Raw genomic sequence first — 17,313 nt, 5'->3', positions numbered from 1 at the left:
CTGAATTGGGCACTGTGCTGGGAGGCCGAGTTAAGACAGATTTGCTTCCCTCAAGCCTCTTGTCGGCTCTGTGTTCGTTTGTTTTGAGATTCTACTTGGTGGTTAATTTCAGTTATTGAAATAGGATTTTATTAAGACTGTAGATCTCTGAAGAGTCCCTCCATCTCTTAAGTTCTATCTTCAGGTACCAAATTACCATTTTCTTGCTCTAGAGTCAGATTTTTTCTTCCCAGGATTCACTTTTTTGTTTAATATAATTCTTTTTTTAACTTATTTTTTAAAATTTCTTTTTATTTTTTACTTTTTCCTTCTTCTCCCCAAATCCCCCCAGTACTTAGTTATATAATTTAGTTGTGGGTCCTTCTAGCTGTGGGATGTGGGATGCTGCCTCACTGTGGCCTGATGAGCAGAGCCATGTCTGTGCCCAGGATCCGAACCGTTGAAACCCTGGGCCGCCGAAGCAGAGTGAGCGAACTTAACCACTCGGCCTCGGGGCCGGCCCCCAGGATTCACTTTTAAAGAAATATTTTTCAATGTTTTTTGCTATCAATAATGAAATTATCAAGAAAAATATTTGTTTTCCGCAAAATACCCAATAGTCCTTAAAATGCCTGTTGGGTCATCTTTCATTGCTTTTATGTTGACTCTAACTGTTGGAAACAAATGTCCATATTAAATAGATGTCAAAAAAATATTTTTTAAATTAAGTGAGGAGAAAATTTGGATTTAGTAGCGGACTTAGAAGATCCCCCTTTGAAAAGCCCTCCTGGCCGGTGACCAAATGCTCTCTAAGTGGGTGTTCCCTGTTCTAGGGAAGGAAGCTCAGAGGGGACCTCTGCTCTTTGATGACCTCCCTCCGGCCAGCAGTACTGACTCAGGTACAGTCTTCAGGCTCTCCCAGGTGTGTGTCAACGTGTCATCCTGGGATTGTAGTTGTCTCAATCTTTTTCCCTTTCCCCCATTTTCAACACACAGATGTTTTAGGTGTTGGACTGTCTTAAGTTTTGAATCCATGGCATCAGGTAAGGCAGAAAAATCTGCTAGTCACAAGCACTGAGAAACTGCGTGAAAATGTTGAGCAGTTTTCTCTGGTTCATTTGAGTGTTTACTTTACTAGCTGAAATAAGATTTAACTCTTTAAGGCAGATTTTTGTTTCCTTTGAAATGATAGGACTTTAAAATAAAATAGGTTCAAGACATTATTTACCGCACTGTGAGTGGCCACTGGATTGACACAAGAGTTTTGAGTTTATTTCAATGACCTGCAGAGGTTCCTGGTGGGATGGATTCTGAAACTTAAGCCTCATGCAGGTTTTGTGGGCTCACTAGGCGTTCTGCTGTGTTTCAGGATCAGGGGGACCTTTGCTTTTTGATGACCTCCCACCAGCCAGCAGTGGCGATTCAGGTAAGTGGTAGGGGAAAAACATCCAATGTACTAATGGAACTAGTACATAGTGTTTTACTCCTATAGCTTTTAACAGGGTTTGGGATGACATTAAATCATAGTACAACATAAAGTCTGTTAAGACTAAATAGGCCCCATCAGGTGGAAGCAAAAAGATTAGATACCTAAATACTTCATCATTTTTTGTGATTATTTTTTATTTCTTGAGGTTCATCCTCTTACAACTTTAAGAATTAAGGGTTCTATAATTTACTTTGAACTTTGTTATTAATGTTTTTAAAAAAATCTCTGAGTCTGTCATTCTGGTTTGTCATGTTCCTGACAGACCCAAATGTATCCAGCAGAAGTGTCTGCATATATGAAATACAGTTAAAGTATTTTCCATATCCTTGAACCCATAAGTACAAATAAGTAGGTCTTCTGTTTTCTGTCACCCACATTACAAAAATTTTGACCTTAAAAAGATGAAGTCTGAATGACACTGGTTGGTGACTGGTACAGATGATGTGTAGGAATTTCTTTGAAATTCAAGACCTTAGTTATTTTCCAGTCAGTCCTTATACATTCTCAAGATTTTTTATTGATTTGATGTCATTTTTGTCAAGCTCATTAACACTGGCTCTACCTAGTTCCATATATATGTAGCTTTTCTTTCTGTGTCTCAGTTAAGCAGCGGGAAGCCTAGAGCAGATTCCTCTAACTTCTCACATGCTCCTCCCCTAAAGGAAGGAGATGGTAGGGCATAGGGGGACAGTGGGAATGCAGGCTATCTTCTTTCATGTGGAATTATCTTTTGATGTAAAAACCTTCATTGCATTGTCAGATACACTTGCTGCTTCAGATTTTTGGTATTACTAATTCATTACCATAAAATGACTGGAACTAGTCTAGAAAGAATAGATTAGATTAGTATAAGTCCCGTATTTACAAAAAGTATTACAATCATCTTACGTAAGAATTCTCAGGTTTTCAGGGCTGTGGACCCATACCAAAAAGTTACAGGGTTCCCATACAGTTTAGCCTAAAACCTTCCCAGTAAAGACAGTACAGTCAGCCCTCTGTATCCGAGAGGGTGTGGGGGACCGACTGTATTCATTGTACTATGCCATTTTATATAAGGGACTTGAGCATCTGCAGATTGTGGTATCTGCGGCTGTTCTTGGAACCAATCCCCGTGAATATTGAGGGATGACTGAACTCTTAGTTATAATGAAAGTTAATAAATGCAAACTGGGCTCTTAACAGATTTAATAAAAGAAAGAGTCAGCATAGCTATGTCTTAGTTATCCATAGGGCAAAAGACAGTAAACTGGTAACACCGTAGAAGGTTTCAGCGCCACTTTGAACAAGCTTGATTTTTTTGGATGTAGAATCCAATCTTGCATCTGTTATTTTGGATTTCTTGAGAAGACGTATATTCTTCTTAAGCAGGCAAGGACCATTTGCAAAAATTGATTATACTCTCGGCCATAAAGTCAGTCCCAATAAAGAATTGATTTCATATACAGACTACATTCTGACTACAATGTAATTTGATTAGAAGGCAATAACAAAGCTTTAAAAATTTCTCTGTTTTGCAACTTAACAGAAGATTCTTTTGCATATACATTGGGAAAACTGGAACACAAAAAGTAAGCAACAAGAGGCTAACGGAGAGAGTCTTTTAGAAATGTCTCTCAAATTTTCTGTCAATTTGCCTTATTATATGGGGTGAGATATATGTGTTAGGTCATACTGTTGCAGAAATCTGTCCTTTTGCAAGTAATTGACTCTTCTTGAGGGCTGGGAAATTTTTTCCGCAGTACTCAGAAATGTCTGGCAAAGAGAAGTTGAATAAATGGTTGTATGCTTTTATCCCTAAATGCAGAGAATACGTAGGGCCAGTAATTATGACAGCAGCTGCCATTTATTGGACCAGGCACTGTGATAAGTGCTGTACATACCTTGTCCCCATCAATTTTTGAACAACCCTGTGAGATGACAGTGTTCTGCCCATGTTACGGATGAAGAAACTGAGGCTGGAAGGTTAAGTAACTTCCCTTGGGGTGCACCTCTTGTGAGTGACAGAGCTGGAATTTGAAACTAGGCTTTTCTCATTCGAAAACAGACGCACACTGCAGGTGCTCTTAGCTCTGGCTTTGTGCACAAATTCATCCCTCTGCGAATGGGAATGGCTTCGGCAGCCCTTTTTCGCTTTTCAGGATGCATACAGTTCTTAAAGCCTGACATTTACCTCGTTTTAAGCTTTTTTTGGCACTTGTTACTTTTTTGAACTTGTTCAGGATGTGTTTCTTTGCAGATTTTGGAAACTTCCCTGTTTATGAATAAGGGCCTGTGGATGTAAAGCATCATGTATGCGCTGTAGCCCAAAGACGTGAATGTCTGTTTTACCATGAGAAGCCTTTGTCTCTGCGGGCTGGGGTGGAGCCTGCTCTGCTCGGAACGGTCTTTCTAACAGTCTACAGCTCTGTTTCTGTCTGGCTTTTACTTTATTTCCAGGTTCTCTTGACACTTCGATATCCCAGATGGTAAAGAATGAAGGGAAAGGAGCAAAGAGAAAAACCTCTGAAGAAGAGAAGAATGGCAGTGAAGAGCTTGTGGAAAAGAAAGTTTGTAAAGGTTTTCAGACAGTTTGAAAACAAATGTATTAGACTTCATATTTTAAAACAACCCAGAGCAAAAACAAGCTCAGCTTTCTGATTATAATACTTCCATTTTATGTCTGTATTCAAGGAGCGGGTAGGATTCCTTTTTTGCAAACAGATTTCCAAGTTTTCTTTTGCTTTCTTTCTCTCTTTACTTTCCGTGTACATCTCTGATGTTACCTTTGGTCAGATAGGAAACTGACATTTGTTCTGAAGGGTTAAAAAACACAGGTAGTTTTACTTCGCCTTTTCCAGGGAACACTTAGCTTATGGAGCACTCATCTTCTCTCTGACTCCCTGTCTTTGTTTACAAGCTGTTGATGAACACTTTGAATTCTGTGAGTAGCTCAGCAGGCAGCCTCCTGAGAGAGCCTGAGGTTGGAAAAAGCAATTGAAGTTTGTAATCAGCTTTGTAACTTATCAGAGTTCATGGGGGAGAAATGAAAAATATCAGCTGAAGAGAGAGAGCTGTGGATTTTCACTTACTACACAAGACCACTTTGTCTTTTGCCACAAACGATCCCGAATGAAGCTGGAAGATACACATAGAGGTGTGTGGAAGGCCTTACTCCCAGCTCAGCTGTGAAGACCTGGTCTTCAGCTTAGCTCATCATTGCCTTTAGCCTAAAGGATGTTACGCCTGCCCGCAACAGCTCTTCTGAAAGTGCTCATTTTATTATTTCCATGGCCCTAGGTCTCAGAAAGGGAGCTTAAACCAGCCTAACCATTCAGTATCAATAGATTTCTGTGGCTCCACTGGACTCGTTTATCCTTTTATTCAAAGTAAAAGCAATGGATCTTACCATTTGTTCAAATTCTTCCAGCTTTAAGCATGGAAATAGATATTTTCAGGGTGTGCAACAAGACATTTGGGATAAACTGTACTTACTTGCATTTCTGTAAACTAGGAATTCTTCTGTCCTCGTTGGATTTATTGTCAAGACTAGGTTTGCACGTAATTCCTTCCCTCAATTCAAACCCTGCTTCTGTGGGATGGCAGCACACTCTGGTGCTTTGACTTAGGTCTTTTTAAATGGAGCTGTTCTGTACTATCTTACTGTCGTCTCCTGTCTTCTCTCTGCTGTTCAGAGACTGGCCCTGTCCAACAGTTGTCTGATTTTAGTTACAGACATGCAGCTGGGAGATGCCTTGAGGAGTCTAGTGTATTTGCACCATTAGGCCATTGCTGAGTAAAGCAGCCAGAGTTCCCTCTCATTTGCTCTGGGCCTAGGGCTTCTGGAGGGAAGGGCACAGTTTTGTATTGGCTTTTTGTTCTCTTTTTCCGTAGCCTCTTCAGCAATCTTTGGCTTGAAAGGCTATGTGGCCGAGCGGAAGGGCGAGCGGGAGGAGATGCAGGATGCCCATGTCATTCTGAATGACATCACCGAGGAGTGTAAACCCCCATCATCCCTCATGTGAGTGTCTACACCCCAGCAAGCCTGGTTGGCATGAAAGTCTCTGATCTGACTGGATTTTGGACTGTAACCAGTTTGTATTTATTAGAAAGACATATCACTTGAGCCGCTTGGTTCAATGTCAGTAGTTCTCAGCTGGGGTTGATTTTGCCCCCTAGGGACGTTATTGTTTGTCACAACAGGGTGATATGCTACTGACCTCTGGTTGGGGGATGGGATGCTGCTGAACATCCTACAACACCCAGGACAGCCCCACAACAAAGAATTGTTCAGCCCCAGATGTCCGTCCTGCTGAAGTTGAGAAACCCCACTAAATGGAGAATGACTCTCCACGTTGTGGGTCTTTAGGGTGTGGTACTCTTCACCAGTATCTGAAGAGCTTCTGGCAGGGAGCATTCTTACTCTGACCGAGAGGATGGAGGTGGAAGCCGCTGATTACAGCAGTGAGTCAGTGATCAGGGAGAGCTAGTGCAGATAGCGAGGGCCCAGAGAGAGAACAAAAGGAGAGTGACGTCAAGAAGAAGGGGAAAATTTCCTGCACCTGTACAAGCGAAATGAAACTTTCCAGATAAGGTCTTAGACATGGAGGAAAAGCAACCGGAAGGTAGGACACTGAATTGGTTGTTAACATGCATTATATTTATATATATTATAATGTGTAATTACATAACATACACCACCTAATTTCCCTGATTACGTAATCTATACCTTACATTTGTTAACTGACACCAGTAGGTCATTAACGTACAGTGTGCTGGAGCCATTGGTGTCAGAGCTTTTGTCCAGTAGATGAAGACTAATTGGGAGAAGGTGGTGGCCCCTGCAGGGTGCCTGGTCACGTGTATGGGTGACTATATCTATCTATCTATATATATATATACACACACACACACACACGCTCACTGCTGTTAGGCTGCTGTTGCTCACCAAGATCAGGACTATGCTTTAAAGTTGTTTTTAAAGCCAGGAAAGAGACTTCTGGAGATCTCCATGGGACAGATAGATTTTAGGGGACAGGTTTACCTGGGAACACCCTACGTAGCACATGCCATGCTGTGAGATAGCAGTTCTGAGTTACAAACCAGAGGAAGTTCATTTTTTCACGGCTCGTGATGTCCCAAATTGAAAAGGCATTCCAAAAAGGTTTGAAAAAAAGAGCAGCTCTGCAGGGTGAAGGTCGTTTCTCATAGTATTTTTGTTCTTTCTTTTTTGAAACAGTTTATTATTTAATTCCATGCCATTTGTTTCATAGATGTGAGTTTTCTGTCAAAACTTGAAAGGGGAGCAGGAATAAGACTGTTAAGATAAACTTCAAGAGTTAGGTATCGGTCAAAGTTTGGATAACAGTTCTGGAACCACCCCCTGCCCTTAGAGATAGTTTTGACTGTGTAGAACAGTAACTGTTTATCTGTGTATTAGTGTTTAAACAAATCTGGTTTTAATAGAAGAAAGTTAGGAATTTTAGTTTCATCTTCAGTGAAAAATCAGTTAATTTTTGATTTTTGAAACAAGTGTGAGTTTTTAATTTTAAAATACCATGAAAGCTTTTTAAATGTTTTCTCAGTTAATGTTAACTTATGGCCTTTATTTCCCATTCTTGACAGTGTGACTGGTGCCTTAGCAGCAGGACTTCCCTGTCTTACTAACGTTCACTGTTTAAGATTTAGAAGCTTTAATGGAGAGGAGGACTCTCTGCTCTGAGAATCTTACAGCCTCTCAATTCATTCCTGCAGTACCCGGGTTTCATATTTTGCTGTTTTTGATGGACATGGAGGAATTCGAGCCTCAAAATTCGCTGCACAGAATTTGCATCAGAACTTAATCAGGAAGTTTCCTAAAGGTGAGACTGAGAACTAAATTGTTCATGTTCGTCTTGGTGTCTGCTGTTTGTGTCAATCACTGAGATATGTCGTTTTGGCTTTAGTCAAACAATGATTGATGATCTTAAAAGAGTGGGGCTGAGAGCAGTGGGCTCCGAGGTGAGCCCAGTATAGAACTTCTCGTGTCTCTGAGGGGCACCTCTTGTGAAGTGTCGTTGGGTACAAGTGGGCGTCTTGCCTTCACAGTTGGGAGACTATCAAAATCAAATGCAAATGGCACTGCCTTGTAGGTGAGGAATTACGGGTGTTCCTGGTCACAGTACGAAAGCAAAGTGACGGTGGGAGGATGGCGATCTTCCCTCTTAAGAGTTTTTCTTTTATTCCTTTTGTAATAGGAGACGTGATCAGTGTAGAGAAAACCGTGAAGAGATGCCTTTTGGACACCTTTAAGCATACTGATGAAGAGTTCCTTAAACAAGCTTCCAGCCAGTAAGTCTAACCACGTGAAGACGTGTGAGTGGAGAGTGTGTGGTGTTTTCCCAAATGCATGTCAGGTCTTCTGATATGGTTTAATGCTAATGCTCCCTGTCTGAAAAGTACCTAGCATCTAGTAAGCTCCTAAAACTGTTAATAGGAAACAGAAAAAAAGCACATATCAAGGAAACAGTCCATTTTAAAGTGTAAGACACTTCCCATTCAACTCTGGAAATTAGTCTCAAGGTGTTAGCGTGTTGGTGGTGACTGTATTTCTGATGTGTTTCCCCCCAGGAAGCCTGCCTGGAAAGATGGGTCCACTGCCACGTGTGTTCTGGCTGTAGACAACATTCTTTATATTGCCAACCTCGGAGATAGTCGGGTATGTGGCTCTGGAGCCACCCACTTAGATACCAGCATGTGATATGGGGGAGGAGCCATAGCAGCACTTGTTGGATAAGATTAATGACGCTGGCGGGGTTGAAGTCTGTCCTGTGGGGTTGCTGCAGGGGCTTCCGCTGCAGAGTGTAAGTTCTGGGTAGGGAACAGCAGCTGAGCAGGAGGAAGCCCTCTAACAGACCTCTTCTGCTTTAAAACCCAGATCCATTCTGTTTTCTTTTTTTGTATGCATATTCTGTCTAGATGGTCTTGTGGGTTGGAATTTAATTGGGTATGCAAGTAGCTTCAATATTCTTCAACTTTATTTCTCTGACCTCAGGCAGTATTGAATGGAAAATATTAATCCCTGCCTCAAAATCATTGTGGTTGCAAACTAACTCAAAAGCTGTAGCTAGAAACGTGCTAGGTGATGTGCTGATCATCCATTCGGCCCAGTCCACGTGGCTAAGGGAGAAAACCCAGTTACTTCCCACTGGTGATATCCTGTGTCCCAGTCACAGTTGTGGGGAACTACGTAAGCTGGAGGGTGATGCTCTGCAAGACTGGTGGCAGTCCTTTCCTCCTCCCCCGTCAGGATGAAATGTGTATTTCCATTGCTGCTTTTTCAGCCAGCCTCCCTGCTCCTTCAGCAGTCACAGTAACAAAGTGACCCTTCCCACTCTTAAGCTGGCATCTTCAGATCTGGACATAATGGCCCAACCCCTGTTGCTTTTAGGGTGATTTATAAATAAATACCAGGCACTAGGGGTACGGCAGTGAACATCACAGATGATAGTCCCTGCCGTAGTAGAGTTCATATTCTGGCCATCCTCCAGTAGACTGTCTCTAGTACGTGTGTGTTTAGACCAAATGATTTAAAAAATTGCACAAGTAAAATTGGGGAAGAAAAAAAAAGGGTAGTGTCAGACCCAAATTTCAATCCTAACCCTACTGTGTGACTTTAGGCACGATACTTATCCTCTGGGCCTCAGCTTCCTCCTCTGTAAAATAGAAGCTTATCTGGAAGTTACCACATGATAAACATGGAGCTGGGGGACACGGAGACGCACTTGGTCAGCCTCATCTTGCCTCTTGTAGACTCAAAGGATGGTAACGCCTAAGGGACTTTGATACTTAAGTGCCTCCCTTTCGTGTCACTGATAAGAAGACAACCTAGAGAGAGTGAGCCATTGCCTGTGATCAACCAGCAGAGTTTGTACCAGAGTTGAGACCCAGACCAGGGGCTTCTCTCCCTTACTTGGTGTTTCCAAGACACCACGTTGCTCCTTAACACTTCTTCCATGCTTGGCTCTCTGAACTCAGGTTTGTCAGGAGGAGGCTGAATTTGAAACTCCATTGTTAACCTTTCTCTTCAGCTGGTAACTTTCGGTGCATGGCTCATTGAGTTTCACAGCTGTTGTAATCTCCATCTTCCCAGGCCATCCTGTGTCGTTACAATGAGGAGAGTCAAAAACATGCAGCCTTAAGCCTCAGCAAGGAGCATAATCCAACACAGTATGAAGAACGCATGAGAATACAGAAGGCTGGAGGGAATGTCAGGTAAGCAGGGGTTGATGGGAACTCTGGGGAAGGTCGTTCACTGTAAAAACGGCCACGAGACCTCTGAGGGGTAGAATTTTCCATGTTCTGCAGTCGTCAGCCTGATGAGGCTCTCTCTGAGGTGTAACCTGGTAAAATAGGTAAATGAATGTTGTAGGATTTCCTGTACGCCCAAGTGGGAGCAAAAATTGTGTACAAGAAACACGCCTCCCTACATTTGCAAAAGGAAGAGACCTGTCTCAAATTCTGTGCCTAGGAACTTTTCATAAATACTGTCATTTATCACAACTGAATAAGCTACAGCTTTAGGTGCATTCTCCAGATAGAAAATCTGAGGTGGTTAAGACATAAATATTTGTGGTGGTGCAGACCATCTCTGGGCTTCCTGGGGAACAGCTTCTCCTAACTGGCTCTGTCTGCAGTTCTGTTTCGCCTCTTGAATCTTTGAAGACCATGGGCCTGCTCTGGTGTGTCACGTGCCATCTCCCTAAGGTAGCTAAAGGAGGGCTTAAGTCTTGTCTGCACTTTAGGAGAATTCCACTTCAAGGACACTGCATTATGAATTTGACCAGAAGTGTTTTTCTGGTTCCTTTTATAGTTTGACCATTACGATTTTCTTTTCCGTTGGAGATCAGGGGGCAGTGATGTTCTCTGTCAGACTGCAGTTCTTACCCTTGTGGGATACCTGTTCTTCTGTGGTTTGTTTGGGGAGGTCTGTGGGACTGCTCCAGGCTGGTTCCAGCCAGTGGTACAGGGAGGCCTCTGGAGAGGAGTCAGGACTTTCCTAGTTTGTGCAGAAGCTCCTGGGTTAGTAACAGGTGATTTGGGTCATGGTTGCAGCCGTTTACCTGAGCATCAGCAGGATCGGAGGCCTGGTTTCAGACTGCGGGCAGAGCTTGTGCCTGATTTTTCCACCTTGACTGCTGTTCTTGTGACTGCTGTGGAGGTTAATGCCTGAGAACGTGACCCTCATGTAGTGGCAGTAGCACCTTTTCTGCCCTTTCTTGTGACTTTAAAATTCTGCTTTTGCCTGAACTGCTTGAAAAGGTTTTGACAGTGACAATTCTGTGGTTGAAAGTAGGCTCAGCCGTGTTGCAGTCCTTCCTATTTCCCAGTCCCCTTGCTGACAGCAGTGCGCAGATGCCTTAGAGAGGGTTTGACAGTGTGGGCGCAGTGAGCCCCTCGTTTCAGAGAAGGGGGCGGGAGGCTAAGGTGGCAGGAGCCTTCTGCTCCTGAGCATAGGGCCAGGCTGTGACCCCATCTCCTGCCCGAGGCCAGGAATGGCATGCTTTTTCTTTTCCTCCACCCCCTCCCACTTTTATTATTAAAATTTTCAAACATGCAGAAAGAATTTTTAAATAATGAAACAAACATTTCAATATCTACCACCTAGATTCAGTAGTTAACATTTTGCCATGTTTGCTTTGTCTGTGTATTTATGTGTTAGACCAAACTATTAGAAAGCTAGTTGCAGGTGTAACACCGCACAAAATAGTAATTCCTTCGGTTTTATTAGGTTATCTAATAGCCCTTCTATATTTGTATTTCCCCAGTTGTCCCCAAGGAGTCTTGTTGACACCAGGCCCAGTCAGCGTTCATGTTTACCTGGAATGGGCATCTTTCAGTGGAGAATGGTCTCCACTCTGTCCAGGCTTGGATCATATGGGTAGTCCAGGCCAGTGGTTGTGTAGGGTCAGCAACATTCCAAGTTTGCCTGGTTTTTCATGGTATCACTTAAGTTGTTTGCATGTATTTCCTGTAAACTCGAAGTTAGGCCTAAAGGCCTCTTTAGAGTCACAATAAATGTTTTTAGCAAAAATATTTGACAGGGAAATGTTGCGTACTTGATAGCGCCTCACATTAGTAGATGCATAAGGTCACTGTTGGTGGTGCTGCTTCCCAGCACTTGACTATGGTAGTCACAACAGATGGCTCCAGAGCAAAGGGACGCATCTCCCTGTGTTGGTCAGCATGTGATTCGGCACGCTGTGAATATGTTGTTTCCTGTTGACCTTTCCCTGATGGTTTTAGCATCCCTTGGTGGTCCTTGCCTGAATCAGTTATTTCATAGGGAATGAAGGTGGTTTTCTAATTCTGTGATACCTTCCATGTGTATTAGCAGGCATCCTCTAAAGAAAGGCTTTTCTTCGTCAGTAGGGGATGAACTATAGTTTCTTCCTACAAAGCAGAGTAAGCGTTGAAGTCTTTAATTACCAATTTGCAAAGTAAGATAGCCACCTGCAGTTGTGGAACTTAGTGGTTTTTCTTTCACTCCTCTGCTTCTCTCCCTTTCTCCCTCTTCCCTTGCTCTGTGAATCAGCATGCAGCAGTGGATTTTCTTTATTCCATGTGCTAATTCTAGTCACAGAGCCATGGTGCTTTTGCTGCTCACTTTACCCTAGATGCGGCCAGTGGACGGGAGCGCCTGCAAGCTGACTCCTGTGTCCTTCAGACACACCTGCGTTCGTCTTTGAGCCTGAGCTCCCTGTGCTGGCGCAGCCTGTTTCACCTGGGGTGTGGCTAATTCCAGGTCTCCTCGAAGACAGAGCTAGGAAGCACACACACGTTTTAGATTGGGAGCTTAAATTGCTATTTCTTATTCAAACTTAATGTTACAGGGCTTTCTCTTTGACTCAGTAGTTGTAGTTCTTTTCTTTTATGCTGAAAATCTTCGTTCCTAATAACATTAGTATATTTATTTGCCAAAATAGCTTCAAAATCATAGTATCAACATTATCCCTAGGGAGAGTTCCTTGTAGTTCTCTTGTCCTTAGACTGTGCCTCACTGAGGGTGCGCAGGGTGCTGTGTGGAAAGGTGGAGTTATTGTTTTCACTGTGGTTGTGTTACCATTTTGGTTATTATGATCATTAGTTTCAGTTCGTTTTGTATTTTAGGGAGTTTTTCCCTTTATTATAAGACGTTTGCATGGTGAAATTAGAACCCTTGTGCACTGTTGGTAGAAATGTAAAATGATGCAGCCTCTGTGGAAGATAGCATGGCAGGGCCTCAGAAATTGAAAATCGAATTACTGTATGATCCAGAAATTCCACTTCTGGGTATATACCCAAAAGAATTTAAAACAAGGATTTGAACAGATATGTGTACCCCCATGTTCATAGCAGTACTATTATTCATGGTGGCCAAAAGGTGGAAGCAACCCAAGTGCCTATGGATAGGTGAAGTGATAAACAAAATGTGGTGTATTTATATGGTGGAAATACTATTCACCCTTAAAAAGAAGGGAATCCTGTCACGTGCTACAATGTGGATGAACCTTGAGGACATTATGCTAATTGAAATAAGCCAGTCACCGAAGAATGAATACTGTATGATCCTACTTACACGAGGTCCCTAGAGTGGTCAGAATCGTCATAGAGAAAGAAGGTAGAATGTGGGTCCACGGGGGAGGGGGATGGGGAATGAGCGTTTTATGGGGACAGAGTTTCAGTTTGGGAAGAAGAAAAGTATTCTGGAGACGGACACTAGTGATGGTTGCACAAGAGTGTGAATGTACTTAATGCCACTCAACTGTAAATTTAAAAATAGTTAAAATGGGGGCTGGCCCAATCACATAGTGGCTGAGTTCGCACAGTCTGCTTCAGCTGCCCAGGGTTCATGGGTTCGGATCACGGGTCTGGACCTACACAGCGCTCATCAAGCCATGCTGTGGAGGCATCCCATATACAAAATAGAGAGAGATGGGCATGGATGTTAGCTCAGGGCCAAACTTCCTCATCAAAAAAAAAAAAGAGTTAAAATGATAAATTTTAACTATTTTGGGGAAGCTTGCACATGCAATATTTAGGTTTTTTTTTGTACATTGAGGTCATAATAGTTTGTAACACTGTGAAATTTCAAGTGTACGTGATTATATATCAGTATCTGTATAGACTGCATCGTGCTCACCACCAGTCGTCTAATTTTTATCCATCACTATATCAATGTGCCCCTTTACCCCTTTTGCACACTCCCCACCCCCTTCTCCTCTGGTAACCACTGATATGTTCTCTTTATTCATGTGTTTATCTTCCACATATGTTTGAAAGCATATGGTGTTTGTCTTTCTCTCTCTGGCTTATTTCACTTTACATGATACCCTCAAGGGCCATCCATGTTGCTGCAACAATTTTGTCTTTTTTTGTGGCTGAGTAGTATTCTGTTGTATACGTATACCATGTCTTCTTTATCCATTCATCAGTTGATGGTCACTTGGTTGCTTCCACGTCTTGGCTATTGTGAATAATGCTGCACTGAATGTAGGGGTGCATAAGTCTCTTTGAGTTGTTGATTTCAAGTTCTTTGGATAAGTACCCATAGTGGGATAGCTGGATCATATGATGTTTCTGTTTTTAATTTTTTGAGGTATCTCCATACTGTTTTCCATAGTGGCTGCATGAGTTTGCATTCCCACCAACACTGTATGAGCCTTCCCTTTTCTCCACATCCTCGCCAACATTTTTTGTTTTTCCTCTTGGTAATTATAGCCATTCTGACAGGTGTAAGGTGATATCTCATTGTAGTTTTGATTTGTATTTCCCTAATAATTAGTGATGTTGAACATCATGTGTTTGTTGGCCATCTGTATATCTTCTTTAGAAAAATGTCTGCTCATGTCTCTGCCCATTTTTTTTTTTTTTTTTTAGAAATGCAAATCTTTCTTTTTTTTTTTATTAATGTTATGATAGATTACAACCTTGTGAGATTTCAGTTGTACATTATTGTTAGTCATGTTGTGGGTACACCACTTCCCCCTTTGTGCCCTCCCCCCACCCCCCCTTTTCCCTGGTAACCACCCATCAGATCTCCTTGTCAATATATTAACTTCCACGTATGAGTGGAGTCATATAGAGTTCGTCTTTCTCTGACTGGCTTATTTCGCTTAACATAATACCCTCGAGGTCCATCCACGTTGCTGCGAATGGGCCAATTTTGTCTTTTTTTATGGCTGAGTAGTATTCCATTGTGTATATATACTGTATCTTCTTTATCCAATCATCAGTTTCTGGGCATGTAGGTTGGTTCCACGTCTTGGCTATTGTAAATAATGCTGCGATGAACATAGGGGTGCAAGGGACTCTTGGGATTTCTGATTTCAGGTTCTTAGGATAGATACCCAGTAATGGGATGGCTGGGTCATAGGGTATTTCTATTTTTAACTTTTTGAGAAATCTCCATACTGTTTTCCATAGTGGCTGTACCAGTTTGCATTCCCACCAACAGTGTATGAGGGTTCCTTTTTCTCCACAACCTCTCCAACATTTGTCGCTCTCGGTTTTGGATGTTTTTGCCAATCTAACGGGTGTAAGGTGATATCTTAGTGTAGTTTTGATTTGCATTTCCCTGATGATTAGCTATGGTGAACATCTTTTCATGTGTCTATTGGCCATATTTATATCTTCTTTTGAGAAATGTCTGTTCATGTCCTCTGCCCATTTTTTGATCAGGTTGTTTTGTTGTGTTGAGTTATGTGAGTTCTCTATATATTTTGAAGATCAACTCCTTGTCTGATAAATGGTTTCCAAATATTTTCTCCCAGTTGGTGGGTTGTCTTTTCATTTTGTTCATGGTTTCCTTTGCTTTGCAAGAGCTTTTTAGTCTGATGCAATCCCATTTGTTAACTTTTTCTTTTGTTTCCCTTCCCAGAGTAGACATGGTATTAGAAAAGATGTTGCTAAGACCAGTGTCCAAGAGTGTACTGCCTATATTTTCTTCTAGGAGTTTTATGGTCTCAGATCTTATATTCAAATCTTTAATCCATTTTGAGTTTAGTTTTGTGTTTGGCGTAAGATAGTGGTCTACTTTCATTCTTTTGCATGTCGCTGTCCCATTTTCCCAATGCCATCTATTGAAGAGACTTTCCTTTCTCCATTGTATGTTCTCAGCTCCTTTGTCAAAGGTTAGCTGTCCATAGATGTGTGGTTTTATTTCTGGGCTTTCAATTCTATTTCATTGATCTGTGCACCTGTTTTTGTACCACTACCATGCTGTTTTGATTACAGTACCTTTGTAGTATATTTTGAAGCCAGGAATTATGGTGCCTCCAACTTTGTTCTTTTTTCTCAAGATTGCTTTAGCAATTTGGGGTCTTCTCTTGCCCCATATGAATTTTAGCATTCTTTGTTCTATTTCTGTGAAGAATGTCATTGAGATTCTGATTGGGATTGCATTGAATCTGTAGATTGCTTAAGGTAGTATGGAGATTTTAACTATGCTTATTCTTCTAATTCATATGCATGGAGTATCTTTCCGTTTCTTTAGGTTTTTATTTCTTTCAGTAATTCTTACAGTTTTCAGTATATAGGTCTTTCACTTCCTTGGTTAAATTTATTCCTGGATATTTTTCTTTTTTGTTGCAATTGTAAATGGGATTGTATTCTTGAGTTCTCTTTCTGTTAGTTTGTTATTATAACAGAGTATAGAAATGCGAGTGATTTTTTTTCTTGAGAAAGATTAGCCCTGAGCTAGCATCTGTTGCTAGTCTTCCTCATTTTTTTGCTTGAGGGAGATTAGCCCTGAGCTAACATTTGTGCCAGTCGTCCTCTACTTTATATGTGGGTCACTGCCACAGCATGGCTGATGAGTGGTGTAGGTCCATGCCTGGGATCCAAACCCGCGAACCTGGGTTGCCGAAGCAGAACATGCTGAACTTAACAGCTACACCACAAGGCCAGCCCTGAAATGCCACTAAGTTTTCCAAGTTGATTTTGTACCCTGCAACTTTGCAGTGGTTGTTGATTATTTCTAATAGTTTTCTGATGGATTATTTAGGGTTTTCTATATATAATATCATGGCATCTGCAAACAGAGTTTCACTTCTTACCAATTTGGATACCTTTTATTTCTTTTTCTTGCCTAATTGCTCTGGCCCAAACCTCCAGTACTATGTTGAATAAGAATAGTGGGAGTGGGCACCTTTGTCTTGTTCCTGTTCTCAGAGAGATGGCTTTCAGTTTTACCCTGTTGAGTATGATGTTGGCTGTGGATTTGTCATATATGGCCTTTGTTATATTGACGTACTTTCCTTCCATACCCATTTTATTGAGTTTTTATCATAAATGGATGTTGGATCTTATTATGTTGAGGTACTTTCCTTCTATACCCATTTTATTTAGTGTTTTATTCATAAATATGGTGGATCTTGTCACATGCTTTCTCTGCGTCTGTTGAGATGATCATGTGGTTTTTGTTCCTCGTTTTGTTAATGTGGTGTATCAGATTGATTGACTTGCGGATGTTGAGCCATCCCTGTGTCCCTGGTATGAAACTCACTCTATCATGGTGTATGATCTTTTTAATGTATTGCTGTATTCGATTTGCCAATATTTTGTTGACGATTTTTGCATTTATGTTCATCAGTGATATTGGCTTGTAATTTTCCTTCTTCCTGTTGTCCGTGTCTGGCTTTGGTATCAGGGTGATATTGGCCTTGTAGAATGTGTTAGGAAGTGTTGCATCTTCTGAATTTTCTGGAATAGTGTGAGAAGGATAGGTATTAAATCTTCTCTGGATGTTTGGTGGAATTCTCCAGAGAAACCGTCTGGTGCTGGACTTTTATTTTTGGGGAGGTTTTTGATTACTGTTTCAATCTCTTTATGTGTGATTGGTCTATTCAGAT

At 41.6% G+C, this 17,313-nt stretch overlaps 1 protein-coding gene across 3 annotated transcripts in view; it reads left to right on the top strand.

Annotated features, from left to right (window-relative positions):
- The window catches only part of ILKAP (ILK associated serine/threonine phosphatase), a 32,567-nt gene that overhangs the window by 6,584 nt on the left and 8,670 nt on the right, over window positions 1-17,313 (top strand). The window contains exons 2-9 of one of the 3 annotated variants that reach the window (XM_001500361.7): window positions 813-878; window positions 1,349-1,405; window positions 3,905-4,024; window positions 5,339-5,465; window positions 7,199-7,305; window positions 7,681-7,774; window positions 8,054-8,141; window positions 9,576-9,697. In XM_001500361.7, the coding sequence (XP_001500411.3) occupies window positions 813-878; window positions 1,349-1,405; window positions 3,905-4,024; window positions 5,339-5,465; window positions 7,199-7,305; window positions 7,681-7,774; window positions 8,054-8,141; window positions 9,576-9,697 (781 nt within the window). Of the gene's footprint in view, window positions 1-812; window positions 902-1,348; window positions 1,406-3,904; window positions 4,025-5,338; window positions 5,466-7,198; window positions 7,306-7,680; window positions 7,775-8,053; window positions 8,142-9,575; window positions 9,698-17,313 lie in introns of all 3 variants that reach the window. The other 2 variants (XM_023642702.2, XM_023642701.2) reach the window with 2 other exon arrangements.

This window comes from Equus caballus, chromosome 6 (assembly GCF_041296265.1).
Source record: "Equus caballus isolate H_3958 breed thoroughbred chromosome 6, TB-T2T, whole genome shotgun sequence".
Lineage (NCBI taxonomy): Eukaryota > Metazoa > Chordata > Mammalia > Perissodactyla > Equidae > Equus > Equus caballus.
The sequence above is the reverse complement of the archived record's forward strand: the minus strand, read 5'-3'. Positions and strand labels throughout refer to the sequence as shown.